The sequence below is a fragment of the Corapipo altera genome, unplaced genomic scaffold (genome assembly GCF_003945725.1).
Source record: "Corapipo altera isolate COAL_440 unplaced genomic scaffold, ASM394572v1 57, whole genome shotgun sequence".
Classification (NCBI taxonomy): domain Eukaryota; kingdom Metazoa; phylum Chordata; class Aves; order Passeriformes; family Pipridae; genus Corapipo; species Corapipo altera.
The window spans coordinates 8,789,368-8,802,826 of NW_020884905.1; the positions used below are offsets into that span (position 1 = coordinate 8,789,368).

At 40.0% G+C, this 13,459-nt stretch overlaps 1 protein-coding gene across 17 annotated transcripts in view; it reads right to left on the bottom strand.

Moving 5' to 3' along the window:
- The window catches only part of NFIA (nuclear factor I A), a 413,178-nt gene that overhangs the window by 48,907 nt on the left and 350,812 nt on the right, over window positions 1-13,459 (bottom strand). For 7 of the 17 annotated variants that reach the window (XM_027651688.1, XM_027651687.1, XM_027651691.1 and 4 more), the window contains 3 exons: window positions 13,207-13,293; window positions 12,130-12,168; window positions 3,592-3,720 (listed from right to left, as the gene is read on the bottom strand). The exons of 3 other annotated variants lie outside the window; for them this stretch is intronic. In XM_027651688.1, the coding sequence (XP_027507489.1) occupies window positions 3,592-3,720; window positions 12,130-12,168; window positions 13,207-13,293 (255 nt within the window). The remainder of the gene's footprint in view (window positions 1-3,591; window positions 3,721-12,129; window positions 12,169-13,206; window positions 13,294-13,459) is intronic. 7 more of the 17 variants (XM_027651702.1, XM_027651696.1, XM_027651693.1 and 4 more) reach the window with 4 other exon arrangements.

Below are 13,459 nucleotides of genomic sequence, written 5' to 3' on the forward strand. Positions count from 1 at the left end.
CTCGGATTCTTCCCTTTGTGCTGTATTTCTTACCTCTTGTAATTGTGTTTCTCCTTCATTTATCTTCCTAACATACCATCGCATTGTTATTTTTTTCTTTACTTGCCTTTTCTTCCTTGCTTTTTGGCTTGCAGGATCCACACTGTCATATTCTGTGGAAATGCTTGAATGCTCTGCAGCACAGGCTGCTGTACATCCTGGGTTTACAAGATCGTGGTAAATTTAACTTTTAGCTCCAGATATAAAGTCACCAGAGTGTAAGTAGCAATACATGGAAGCCTAAAACCACTTATGTAAATACTGCTGTCACCCATGGTATTTAAATCCTTCACTGTCTGGTAAAGAGTTCAAGTGGTCTGGGAAATTTTGTGAGGTGCCAGCAATACACTATGGCTTTGCAATGCTGGAGTGCTGTGGTGAATTACACTGACCACCAAATAATCTAATTTGCAGGTAACAAAAGTATGCTGCGTAGGAGTAAGAGATTTGAGTGCTTGAATGTATTTGAAATAAATTCTAAAACTGATAGTGATGCTAAAGCCACACTATAGGTGATCAATTTACCATCTGCCAGGCACTGAGTCCTAACCACGCTGGTCCAGAGAAGACATATGGTGCATTCATAGAGTCATGCCCAAAAAACTGCCATCATCAAGTGAGGCTCCATGAATCACTTTGCTAGCTTAGCACCAAAGAAACTTGGATCTTGCCACCATCTGTTGGAACTACTGAGGAGTCACTGAAGCATTGGCATCCATGCGCCAGCACTCACTGCACATCTGGTCCGTTGGTCAGCCAGCTCGGATCCTCTCTGCTGGCTACTGCCCAGCTGGGCTGAGCACTGGCAGCAGCACCAGTGCAGAGGAGCTAGTGCACAGCCCTCCACAACACAGAGCATCCAGACAATTTAATGAGAGCAGAGGTTTTCCAACTGGTTCATTGGATGGAGCATCTCAGAGCTAAGAAATCCTCTTAAGGATCTACTCCTCCTCCAAGGAAGTTTTGTTTCCAGAATGACTCACTTTGGGGATGACTGGGAAGGGCACTCAGTATCCTGGGATACCCCAGCATATGATGTGCACTGTATTCTAAGGGATATTTGAAAGCGCGTGAAAGATTCGGGAATATTCCTGAGAAGTTATAAATCACTGGTTGTCAATGACAACACCTGCCATGAATAGTCTACAGCTTCTTCTCTGCTATTTTGATCATGCTTTACAAATGCATCTCATACACACATCCAAGTGATAAACTTGCACATATGAACATGAGAAGGATATCGAACCTCCTTGTGATTGTTTGGTTGGCTGAGGAGCTTACTCTGATGGTGACCTACTTACTCACAACTCTCCTCTCTCTGAAATCTCTCTGAAGATTGAAGATTAAATCCTGCTTTTAGTTTTCTGAAGACCCCTCAGAATGACCTGCCACTGACCATTTACATAATGCACCTGTATCCAAAGAGAACATATGTGTGCTATATCATTTCTGCAGAGGCACAACTTGCAGTAACTACTGATGGATATGAATTGCTGAATTATATCCTCTTATACTATTGCATTATACTCTTTATGCTGCCACTTCTGATACCTGAAAAGCTTCTCTCTTGTGCTTACTGTCCCTAAAGTACACTGGAGGCAATGAGATAAAGAACAAAGCTGGATTTGCAGGAAATAATCCATCTCAGTATATTACCCTTTACTAACAGAACGATCATTGTAGCAGAGAAATAAACACAACCAGTGTGCTTGGAAGAATACTGAGAAGGAATGTCCAAAAAGAACAAAGAATGAAGTCTGAGAGAAGACTTTTCCAGGGTGATGAGACTTAAAGAAATTCAGAGGGATTTTTTTCCTGAAAATCTGTGAGACTTTGTGAACAATCATAAAATAGAAGATGTTGAAGAAGAACAGTTTTGGTTAACCTGTTAGGAACCATGATGATTAAAAACTGTGCTGCTTCTTTATGGAGTTAGTAAAGACATCTCCTTCCAAACAAACAAAATTTGGGACTGTATTTGCTCTTTCAACTTCTGGCTGCCATTGAATGTTCTTCTCACGTAGCCGATGGATATCCGCCAGTGCACAGAAAAAGTCTTGTGAAAACAGACTGTAGATGAGATTTAAACAAGGCCTCACCAGTGAGATATTTCCTCTCTCAACCACACAAAAATCCAAAACACAGAGGGTCTAAACAGGGGCAGACAGAGGCAGTCAATGATCTTAAAAAATTAGCGGGAGGTAAAACATAGCTAAATAAAGGAAGGCCTATTAACTAATCAATCAACAACCCGAATCTAAAAGGCTGAACTTCTAAAAGACAGGAATTCGGAGTCAGCTGATGTGCACTGAATAGAATGTTAATGGAAGCTTCATATTATTCATACTTATATCACCAATTAGCAAGGCTTTTAAAAGAAGATATATTTGCCAGATAGCTCAGATCCAAATTTCAAGGGAAATCTGTACAGAGCTTAGATGCCTAAACATCTTCTGAGGATCTAGGTGTGTGTCTAAGGGTAATGAATAATTTTAATGCATTAACCACAACAAATCAAACTACAATAAGTAGATTTAACAAAGCACAAAACTCCATGAAGTACAAGTCTGATCTTGCTTCAACTCTGTGCAATTCCACCACTTCTCACCACATCACCTGGACTGTGCAGACAAAGAGGCTCCTCCTAGTTTAAGCTGCCCTCAGTAAAACCATGCTGATGCCAAATAGACATTTCCAAATAATTTCTAGGATGAATTGCTAATATGCCTTTTTATGCTTCACCATTCGACCAACTCCTTAATAATCTTCTCTAAATTAAACAAAATTTCATAGCAGAAAGAAACATGTCACAACCATTCATTCCTATTTTTGTATCTTCCAAAGAGGTTTGTAAGAGGATTCATTCATTTGTGTCTCTTACTGTGCCCAAGTGAGTTCTTTTTCAAATGTGAACTGAGAATTACATTTAGTTTTCTAGGCTAAATGCAAATGCATCTTTCTAACAAAAATGTATAAGCACATCTAGACCCAGAGGACATCTCTTTTACTTGGAAAGTGAGTCAGAAGAGTACTGGAAGGAAAACCAGCCAAAGCATTGAAGGAATCAACTTCAAAGGAGTCCCCTAACAAGGTGGTTCTTCGGCACACTGACACTAACAGCACGAGAATAAAGGACTGGCAGAAGGAAAGCCACAGTGCTGGAAGACAGGCGAGGGTCAGAAGTGATGGATGGGTCCCTGTCTCAAACAGTTGGACTGAATCAACGTGATGAATGGTCACAAGCAGAAGACACTCTCTGCAACACATCCTGTCCCTTTCCCCACCCTCTTCAAATAAAATCCCAAGCCCTCAGAAACCAGCGCTTCCACCTTAGGCACTTTTGAGTGGTCATCAGGAGCTTGCCTAAAGAGCCCAGCCTAACAAAACCAAACTCTAGACACCTAAATCCTCAGGGTTCTCAAGGTTCTGAGCGCAGCCTCTCTCTGGGCAGGTCACAGGTGGCGATGGCTTTCCATGGAGAGGTGCTGGGATGGACACTGGGTGCCGTGGCACATGTTTAAGCTGCCTGGGGGCTCTTGGGTAAAGCCTCACCTCTGGGTCCTGTAATGACAGGTCGATGGTGCTGTGTGAAAGCCGTTCCAAGGGAGGAGGTCTGCGAAGGCGAGGGACTGCTGAAACCAGACTTCTCTGACTTCTTTAATGTAGTTGGCGATGGCATTCCTGGCAAGAATGATTGATAAGTGCAATTTAATAATGCTAGGTCATGGAACGACAGCCTATGCATTGTGAAAGGGGGTGCAGAAGCAGCTAGACACACTTAAAGGACAAACGAAGCGAACACAACAGCAAGCTGAAAGCTCACTTTTATTTGTGGTCTTTTTGAAGGCAGAAGCAGCCACGGTTTGCTCTGAGCCATGAGTACTAAAAGGCAGCCATATTTTTCTTATAAATCTGAAATATGGATAGGATGCAACTTATTATTGCTACTGAAACCTACTCTGCTTTATTTTTAGAAATGGGTAATAGCTGGAGCATTTGGATTTTTACAGGCTTTTTATGAGTTCTGTCTTTCACTCATTGGTCTAGTAGATTATTGCAAATGGATCTTTTAAATGTGCTGCACGATTCAAGGCACAACTAGAGAATGAAGTTTTCTGAGTTCAAATTCTGCCTCCCCTTACTCTCTTGACTTCAAAGGTATTTGAAAGTAATATATTTATGTGCGTCTCTTTTGCTTTCAATTTTTTTTTAAAGGGTGAATGGTATTTTTGTCTTGATATTAGAAGCCGTACTAGAATTATTTCAGAGTTGTTATAATGCCCTTGAACTATATCAAAGGCTTCCAATGAAAATCAGAGTTAAGTTGTCACTGGGTGAAACCTCTGCCATGGACAGGCAGAAATGGTGTGATGCTAATCTGACCAGTTTGGTATTAGAATAACTCCTGTTGATGCCATGTCAAGCCATTGGCATCAAAGAAATTATTGGAATTAATATATTTCAACAGGCTTTTTAAATCCAAGATTTTTCTTTGTATGGTTGATGCTTGGATAAAAGAATATCACAGTATATAGATGAAAAGTATGAATATGTCAGTACTAGTATCTATATTTTTATAGTTCTAGATGTGTCTGGCTATTCTGATTATCTGCACATTTTCTGAAAACTCCTGATTTCCAGTATATACAGATCATCAGGCATTTTGCACATCCATAGGTATATAACAAAGGTGCAGAATGGTTGAGATTTCAGGTGCAAAAGCAAAATATCAGATAACGTGGAAGTTGAACTTCCACTAGCAAAGTCATTCGACTTTATTTCCAACTTCGTATTTTATAGAATTTAATTGTTAAAAAGTAAAGAGAGAGGCCTGGACAATATTATCTCTGGGCAATATTATTAACTTTATATTTAATAACACTAGTTTTATAGTCCCTGGGATGTTGATTGCAATAAGCAGGAGCTTTCTTGTACTTTATATGCTGCACTGCTGGGTCTTAATGGTTTCAGTGAGGCTTTGCAGTTTATATTTCTGAAAGTTAAATAAAGTAAGGGAATGGTTCGAGTTCCAGTGTTGTACTTGAAGCTTTTTCCCTCAAAACTGTTTGCTACAGGGTTTGCTGTCGTGGTGGCTTTTTCCTCGCAGCAGGAAAGGTTACAGACTTAACCTTTTAAAAATCAAAGTTTAGAACTGACTATTGTGCAAGAAAAATATTGGGCTGGGTTTGTTTTTTTTCTTCATATTGGTCTTAAGGACTTTGGAGCAGGGACAAAAGAAAAGATTGGTTCAGTCGAGGGAGAAGAGAGAAAAGGAGACTGAACTAAGGTGTCTTGAAATATTCCAATGCAGCCTGATGAATTTCTGCTCCAATAGCATGTTTGGACGTAACAGTTATTGAATGTCCATATTCAGGACAAGGACACTCAAAGGAATTAACGGTGCTGTTGACCTAGATTTCCTTATGATGGGAGAACTAGGGGTGGAAACACCAAACCAGTGTCAAACCCAGCCCCAAGTGCAAAATAGCATGGACGGTCCAAGAATTTATGTACAGGGAAGGTCGCAGTAAAATATGCCAGCATGTGAGTGCTCCAACTGCAAGGTTGGGCAGCAGGGGTCCAGGTAGGACATGAATTACCTGTGCCCTGGGCAAGCATAGAAGGAGTGGAAGGAGCAAGATCTTCAAGTCTGTGCACTGTATGGTTCAGCTGGCTCATGAACTCCCTGCTTTCCCCATATCCTCTGGCTGCAAACCCTCTTCAGATTATAGGAAAGATAATAAAGCTTCTAAAAAAGTGAAATAGCTTTTCTTTTGCCCCTGTGTTAAAAAACCTGCATGACTCACCTAAATCATGGTAGGGAAAAGGGGCAGAGAGGCAGTGGAACATGGTTTAAAGCTGTAGCAAGTTCATGTGATTGCGTCCAAACACTGGAACTTCAGGAGCTGCAATGAAGTTGGTGAATGATCTTGAGTGTGACAATGCTGAGCAGTGTCATGTGCATATAGGGATGGGTTTCATAAGGTTGAGGCAGCTGTTTTCATATGAAAATACAGATTTTAATGTAACATTATGCTGTAAAATTGTGTAGAAAGACAAATTGAAGCACTGATAATTGCTACTACTTTTGTTCTATTTGTTTGTTATCATTCTGATTGCCATTATTATCACAAGTTTGGTTTATTTATTTATTTATTTCAGGGTATTTTGAAATGTATTGGTTTGGAACAGTCCAACTATACCATATTTTTGTTTTGTTTGGGGTCTGTAATGACACATTTTATTTTGAGTGATCACATCCATCAGATCTCAAGAAAAAAATGGCTGCTTCCTAGTTCAGAAGAATATGCAAACAGGAGCTTAATTACATCACTTAATATTGACCAAGAGAAAGAAGAAGATGAGCTTGCCAGCTCATTTCCAAAGCATGTTTTGTCCTTTAAGAGGGGAGAGGATGACAGAAAGTTAGGCAGTGCAAAGCAATTAGCATCATTCACATTTTATGTTGCGCTAGCATGGTGCTCTAGCAGCAAAATTCAAACATTCTTTGAATGGGTTAATAAAAGAAGAAATACAGTCGGCATGCAAGAAAAAGGTTTCCAAGAACAAGCCAAAATATGTCCCATTCTTCTAAATTTATCACAGCCATGTCACATTATCCTTGAGACTGCCAGGAATGTCAATTTTTTTGCAATTTAAAAAAAATATCTCATTTAGCACCATATGTTTGGTTAATGTGCCTGATATATCCTGCGTATTCTTTAGTCCATCCATTTCTAATACTCATTTTCTTCTTTTTTTTCTCCTCTTGCTAAGCCATATGTTACAATGCTGGTCATTCTATCAAAGCTCCTTTCAGGAGCTGAGAGAGAGGGAACTCTGGTTTATTCACCCAGAAAAGCTTCAAATACTACAAGTCTCACTTAGGTGAGCAGTCTCAGCACTTGAGTTAGTTGTAGGTGCCTGGTGCCTATGAAAATTAGGCCACCTGTGAGATGGCATGGTGTATATTAACAGCTACGAGGCAGGAACTAAGGTAAAGAACTAAATATGGAATTAGGTGTTTAATTTTTGGCACCCATGTTTGAGACTCTTGGCCAGTTTTAAAGGTCTTCTCTTTCATATCTAATGAGTTTTAACACATTTAGTGGTCCCCAGCCTGCAGTGTCCCCTCCTGTGTTGCTCAGGGATGCAGGAAATTAAAAAGTTAAAGCTGAAGGTACCCCGGGCAGAGCTGGGGATGCATCCCAGGAGGATGCTGCTGCCTTGCACGGCTTTCCTCAGCATTGTTCCCGAGAGCCAATGGCTATTGGGGACCACTGCTCTGAACATCAGATTTCAGCACTTCACAGGACCCCAAGGAAGGGGTAGTGCCAACTCTAAGGACACCTCTGAGTCCCTGCTCTCCTCTCTCTGCTCTCTGGTGCAGGGCAGCAACAAATTACAACATCCCCCAGCCCATCTCAGCTGTGCTGGCCGGTGAATAGGGAATGGAGCCAAGGATCCTCCCTGTTCCCTGCCTCTTTCTATCCATCTGCTCTGAGCAAGGAATAAACAAGAACAGTCAGAACACAACGGCTGGGTAACCCAGGTGGGGTTTAAGTGTGTTCCTTACTATTCTGTGGATAGTACTGTTGTTCAAATCACGATCACACCTGGCACTTTTAGAGAACACAGATTTCAGAATCCAGGTCTGAGTCTCCTCTGAATGTTATTTAGAGTGCGAGAGGAGAAAATCAGACTTAGTCTATTTTCATCTTATGGCAGCTTTTAACTACAGAAAAAATGGGAAAGTTAATTACTAAATAAAAAAAGAAAATAAAGGGATTTTTGGAAGAAAGTGCAGATGGAAGCCTGAGTGGGTGTGTTACTTTAACTTACTGTACTTGTGTTCATGTGATTCTATATGTATGCCAAACATATATGGTCTTAGCCTGCTCCCATTAACTTGAATCACTGGACAGAGGGAAACAGATCAAAGACCATGATGGTGCTAAATGGAACAAGATGTGTACTTTTCTATTTTTTTTTCCAAAAGGAAATATTAATTTGACATTGGTTTTTCAGTTGAAAAGAATTTTAATTGCAGTACACAATAAGCAGAAAATTCAGACAACAATAATCTTGAAACTGTTAGCAGCGTTATATTTCTATCAAGGAATTTGTGTGCCTTTTCAACATTAGAGCTTTCTGAATTTTCATTAATTTGGCATTTCCCTAAACACACAAGTTATTTTGTTCATTCCACATCATGCATCACACCCTTCTGCTCAATGCATAATGCAAGCGTAAATGGGATCCTTGTCCTTGGGAGACTCTGGTTACTGGAGCCATTGCACAGATGTTGAAGTCCCGTAGTAAGACTTTCGAAAACTCTGCACTTCGCAAACCTCCAGCCCAAGTTTAATCAGTGAGTGCACAGGAATACTTCATGTTCCTCATCTTCTAAGGGGCACTGGAGCATTGTGGTGGGTTTAATTCCTCTACCTCCTTACGTTTGCCAGTACTAGAAACGCACCACATAAGAGTCTTCCTTGAGTACAGCTAAAGATCTTCAAATGTTCATGTATGAGGCTGATATATATTTAAATGGACCAGAAAATGATGCGTGAGAATTGAATGCACAAATCCTTCCAGAACAAATAAATATCTGTGAACCTCCTTCCCATGTACCTACGTGCCTTACTAACAGAGGGACTGAAATTAGAATTAACTTTGATGGAGCGAATGGAGTCACAGCAAGAGGAGAACAATCCCTTCTATCCAAATCTATAGCTGTATTTATACCTGTGTATATATATATCTATCTATATCTATCTCCAATTTCACTCCATTAATAACTACCATTATTCTGCATGCACACATCTTAAACAAAAACTCCATCTCTCGTTAGCCACATTGATAGACCAGCTCATATATTTACCTCCAAAGACAAATTTTGGATAATTACCCCAATATTCCCACTACACTCTTGAAGGAGATTTTGTAACAAAAGCTATGAATGAAATATGATCTGGATCTTCCTTCTCAAGGCACACTAGGAAAAGGAATCACGGAAGCTCAGATATCATCAGGTGGACCATGAACTCAACAACATGCGGAACAAATAGATGATGCAGAAAAACAAGTTGGCTGTTGAAATAAAAACCTGATACATGGGAAGAATTTTTCAAGGAATTTTCATCCTTCTGTGCAAATTATTCCAGCAATTTCACTGAAATCAGTATCAACAAAAATGCTGATCAGCTGCTATATTTTTTTTCCTGGGGAATCCTTAATTTCAAGCTTCTTGAAATGTTGATGGCTACAGTCCTGCCAGTTATAGTAAGTCTGTTCTGCTTAGTGCTGCGCAAACTTTGTCATCAGCCGAGATACAATCACACTAACTGCCATCCATCAGTTTACTGTATTAATTGCTCCAGTATACACAAAATACAACACAGATGGAAATTCACTCATCCTAATGAAGTGCTCTTTAGTTTCTACGTTCTGAATGGATACTGGCTCCCCTGGTTGCATTCGGAGTTGCCATGATCACTGATTAACTACCTGCCAGCGAGCACCTCGCTTCACAAGGCTAAATCCAGCTTAATAAACAGTGATTTTACAGAAGAAAAATGAAAGCTCCCCCTCTATCCACTTATCAAACTACTGCATATGCATCACCAACACACACAACCAGTTTCCTCAGAACTCGACATCTGACAGATCATCAGGAAAACAGAGCTAATCTATCCGTACCCATCAACATCGTATCATAGGTGACTGCCAGATACTTAAGAAGCCATCCAAAAGAAATGTCACAACTCTTTTTCAAGACACTACAAAAGAAATGTTCCAAATAAAATAAAGCAAATGCACGTACAAGTAAATGAGCCAAAGAACTTAATAAAAAGAGATTGATTAAAATGAGGACCAGAATGTTCAAAAAGGACTGAGAGAGAGAGAGGTGCCAAAGGCGCATTAAATGGATTCAATGGCTTGAGGTTTTAAATGATTTTGGACTCCTCAGCAATTTTTAGCCAAAAATGATAATTCAAGTTAGAATCAAAATTCTGATGTCACTTAGGGAAAAAGGAGGTTGAAATTTCTCCTTCGTAAGTGAGCACTAATCCACTTACAAAGGAGAAATATCAATTTATACTGACGGAAAACTTTGCCTACAGAATTTTTAAGCCAAGCACTACAATATTGCCCATTATTTTAAAATTCTACCCCATTAAAGTCTGTCTTAAGTTGTTTGGTACAACGTTCCCATAGAGTGTATTACCTTATCTGTTTGTATCTGTGTTTACAGCATCATCTGGATATGTTTTAGATCACTTAAGTTAGGCTTCATTCCTGCTCTGTCACCCAAGCAGTTCTTTCAATAACTAATAAACTAGTACTAAACATCCTACCAATTTCTTAAAAATATAATTTAATGAGTTTTGCATTTAAAAACTTTAATGAGAAGTGTAATAAACAGCAGGATAACAGTTCAATTTTCCCTTTGATTTAATGTTAGCTTTGGCATCATTTTACATTATATAAATATATATTGCAAGAAAAATAAAAAAAAGGCTAATGACGTCTTCAGACATCTCGTCTAAAATTCATGACTACATTTGTTTCATTTCAAATGCTACTTCAGAGTTTTTCAGCATACTTGGCAGATTAGATATAGCAGCAGGGACAAACTGCAGCCATCCATAGGAGAATATACCTTTATGTGGGTGCTTTGGGGATGGAACATCTATAGCTGCAAGGCAAAAAATGCCATCATAAATTTGGATGGCATTTACAAAGCCCTCTAAAAAGTCTTTGCATATGATTATAGCTGAGGTATGATATTTTTGCAAGTAAAGGACCCAGAATAGATTTATGTTTCAACTATATCTTCCTGGGATGCATATGGATGCTAAATTGCAAGTGATACTAAAGGGAATTTTAGTAACTGAAGAGGACGGAGTACAATTTTTTGGGTTTATTTATTTATTTAATTTCCTCAAAAATCGTTTGCTCATTATTTGCATGTCATCAAACGATCATTGGCTACTCAGGCTATATATAACAATGATGGCTGCAAAACGCCCCAGGCATGAGATGGAGATGGGTAAATATGCAGATTTTTTCGACTTGTGACCTCAGTTACTGCATGGTAATGTTTTCAAATGACTTTTATGATGACAAGACTAAGTTTGGTGCTAATATTGGTTTTGAAGATTTAATTGGTGTACACTTCCATTGAACATGTGCTTTAATTAACGAAAAGCTGTGGTCAGGATTAAAAGTAGCTCAGATAATTTACCACGGACTGTAAAGTCACCTGATTTCTGCACAATTTGAGGTGAAGAGTTTATAGGTTATTCCAAAGAAAGAAAATGTTGCAAACTGAATTCACGTGCATTGTACCAACAGATTTATAATTTGACAGCTCAGAGTGTACTCATGGAACTGTTATGTTTTGCTATCTGGTAGTTCTTGGTGTTTTTACCATCTGAGTTTGAGAGTCACAGGACTGAAAAGTCATATTATTTCTCCATAACACCAAAAATAATTTGTAGGTGACACACAACTGTTGCGCTCTTTACTGGGAAGTGCCCATTTCCAGTTGCACACCGGTGAGTCCCCACTGGAATGGCACTGCAGACCTGCCACCAGCAGTTCCCAGGCAGCAGAGACTGAAACTGCTTTCCAACAGGTGAGTTCTCAGACAGGTGAAGAAATCAGGCTCACTTTTCTGCATTCCCAGTGGCTTTAGGATTCTGGGACGGAAGACAGAGCACAGCAGTTTGGCTTTGGCATCATTTCCAGAGGAGCCGTGGATGGCCATGCTGCTCATGTGAGCTGCCCAACACCTCTCTCACCCATGGAACAAGTGAAAACACACCTGACAGAGAGGCAGAGGGCTCCCAGGGAAAATCTCCCTGCAAGTTCCATGAAAACAGGCACAGGAAGGGCAGAGGTGACATGTAAGTGCTCCCTCCAGCGCTGTCACTCTGGCAAAGTGCTCGGCAAGAGCTCTGTCCTTACTAGACACTGGAGAATCCACACGAGAGGGACACCTGGTACATCCCCCCCAACCAACACAAAATGTCTGTGTACCGAGAACAAGAGCATTGGCATTGTTTGAATAAGCACACCCACCATGTAGTGCTCCGCGGTGTTCGGGGTTTCTTAGATATCCTGATTTTATAAAAGAAAGTAAAAGAAGAAAAAAGAAACAAGGTGAGAGAGAACACTATCATATTTTGTAGCAAGCAGGATACTGTGTGAAATCTTGGCCCAGTGAAGTGATAAAGGGGAAGCTTTCAGTTTGCTTAAGGGAAAACTTACAAGCAAATAGTAAAATTACCAAAATACCACATTGCAGAAAATGGGTGCATTTAGGTTCAATTAAGCTGTAAAAAGGAAAATGGCACTTTAGCTTGCAAAAATGAAGGGACAGAGGGAGCTATCAGAAGCAACTTTACAAGATTTGTATGCATGAGGATGCTGCTTCACTGGACCAAGAAAGCTACAGTATGGGACAGGATTTTTCTTTTATCAGACACGTTGCTATATAGCTTTGTTGAACCTCAGAAACTCCTGCTCTGGCATTATGAAATAATCCTACATAACTTGATCTCATGAGCTTAGAAACACAGAAAAATAGCCATGCCAAATCAGATTACAGGGATCCACCTAGTCCAGAATCCTCTCACTGACAGTGGGAGCTAATGGATGCCTAGAAAAGAGTAAAAGACCAGGGAAAGCATACAGTGATAATTCTCCAAAACACTCTCCCAATGATTTGTGATTCAAGGACTTCTAGGACAAAGTTGATATCACGGTATTGAAGCTGTTCGAATCCAAATGCACAGATTTACATTCCCCCCTCCTCCCCATTTTTGGATTTCTACCCCCATGAGATTTCTACCAGTCACACAGAAAAGGTTTCACAGTTTGGTGCTGGCAAGTCCAGCATTCTTGCCACTAACTCGGAATGAGCTAACAGCTTTCCAGCCCAATGATGTTATGTGTATAAGAGCATCCAACACTTTTTCCTACGTAAAAAAGTGACATGTGTGCTGAGGTGCTCTAAGTGTAAATACTTTGGGAGATTTGATATTTTTTTTTTATAAAAAAAAAGCAAGAATCTGGCTGTAAATTGATATTAACATTTTTCAGTATATGTGTAAAACACATGTTTCAGAAGAATAGAAGAGAGAAACTGTCACTCACTGGGAAGCTTTAGAGCTATCTGGCTCCCTGGGAAACTGCATGCAACTATTCTGGTGTCCAAGGGTTTGACCAGTGAGTTTCCTCTTCCTGCAAAGAATGAATGCAGAAGTAATAGAAAGTCTGAGGGGGAAGATTTTAGCAAATGGCTAAAGATAATCCTATTCTGCCCACTCCAGCAGGTAGGAAGCAGGTGGTGGTGGAAAAAAAAGGGTGGGAAAGGAGAAATGCCTCTGTTGCCCTCCCAGCAGCTGGC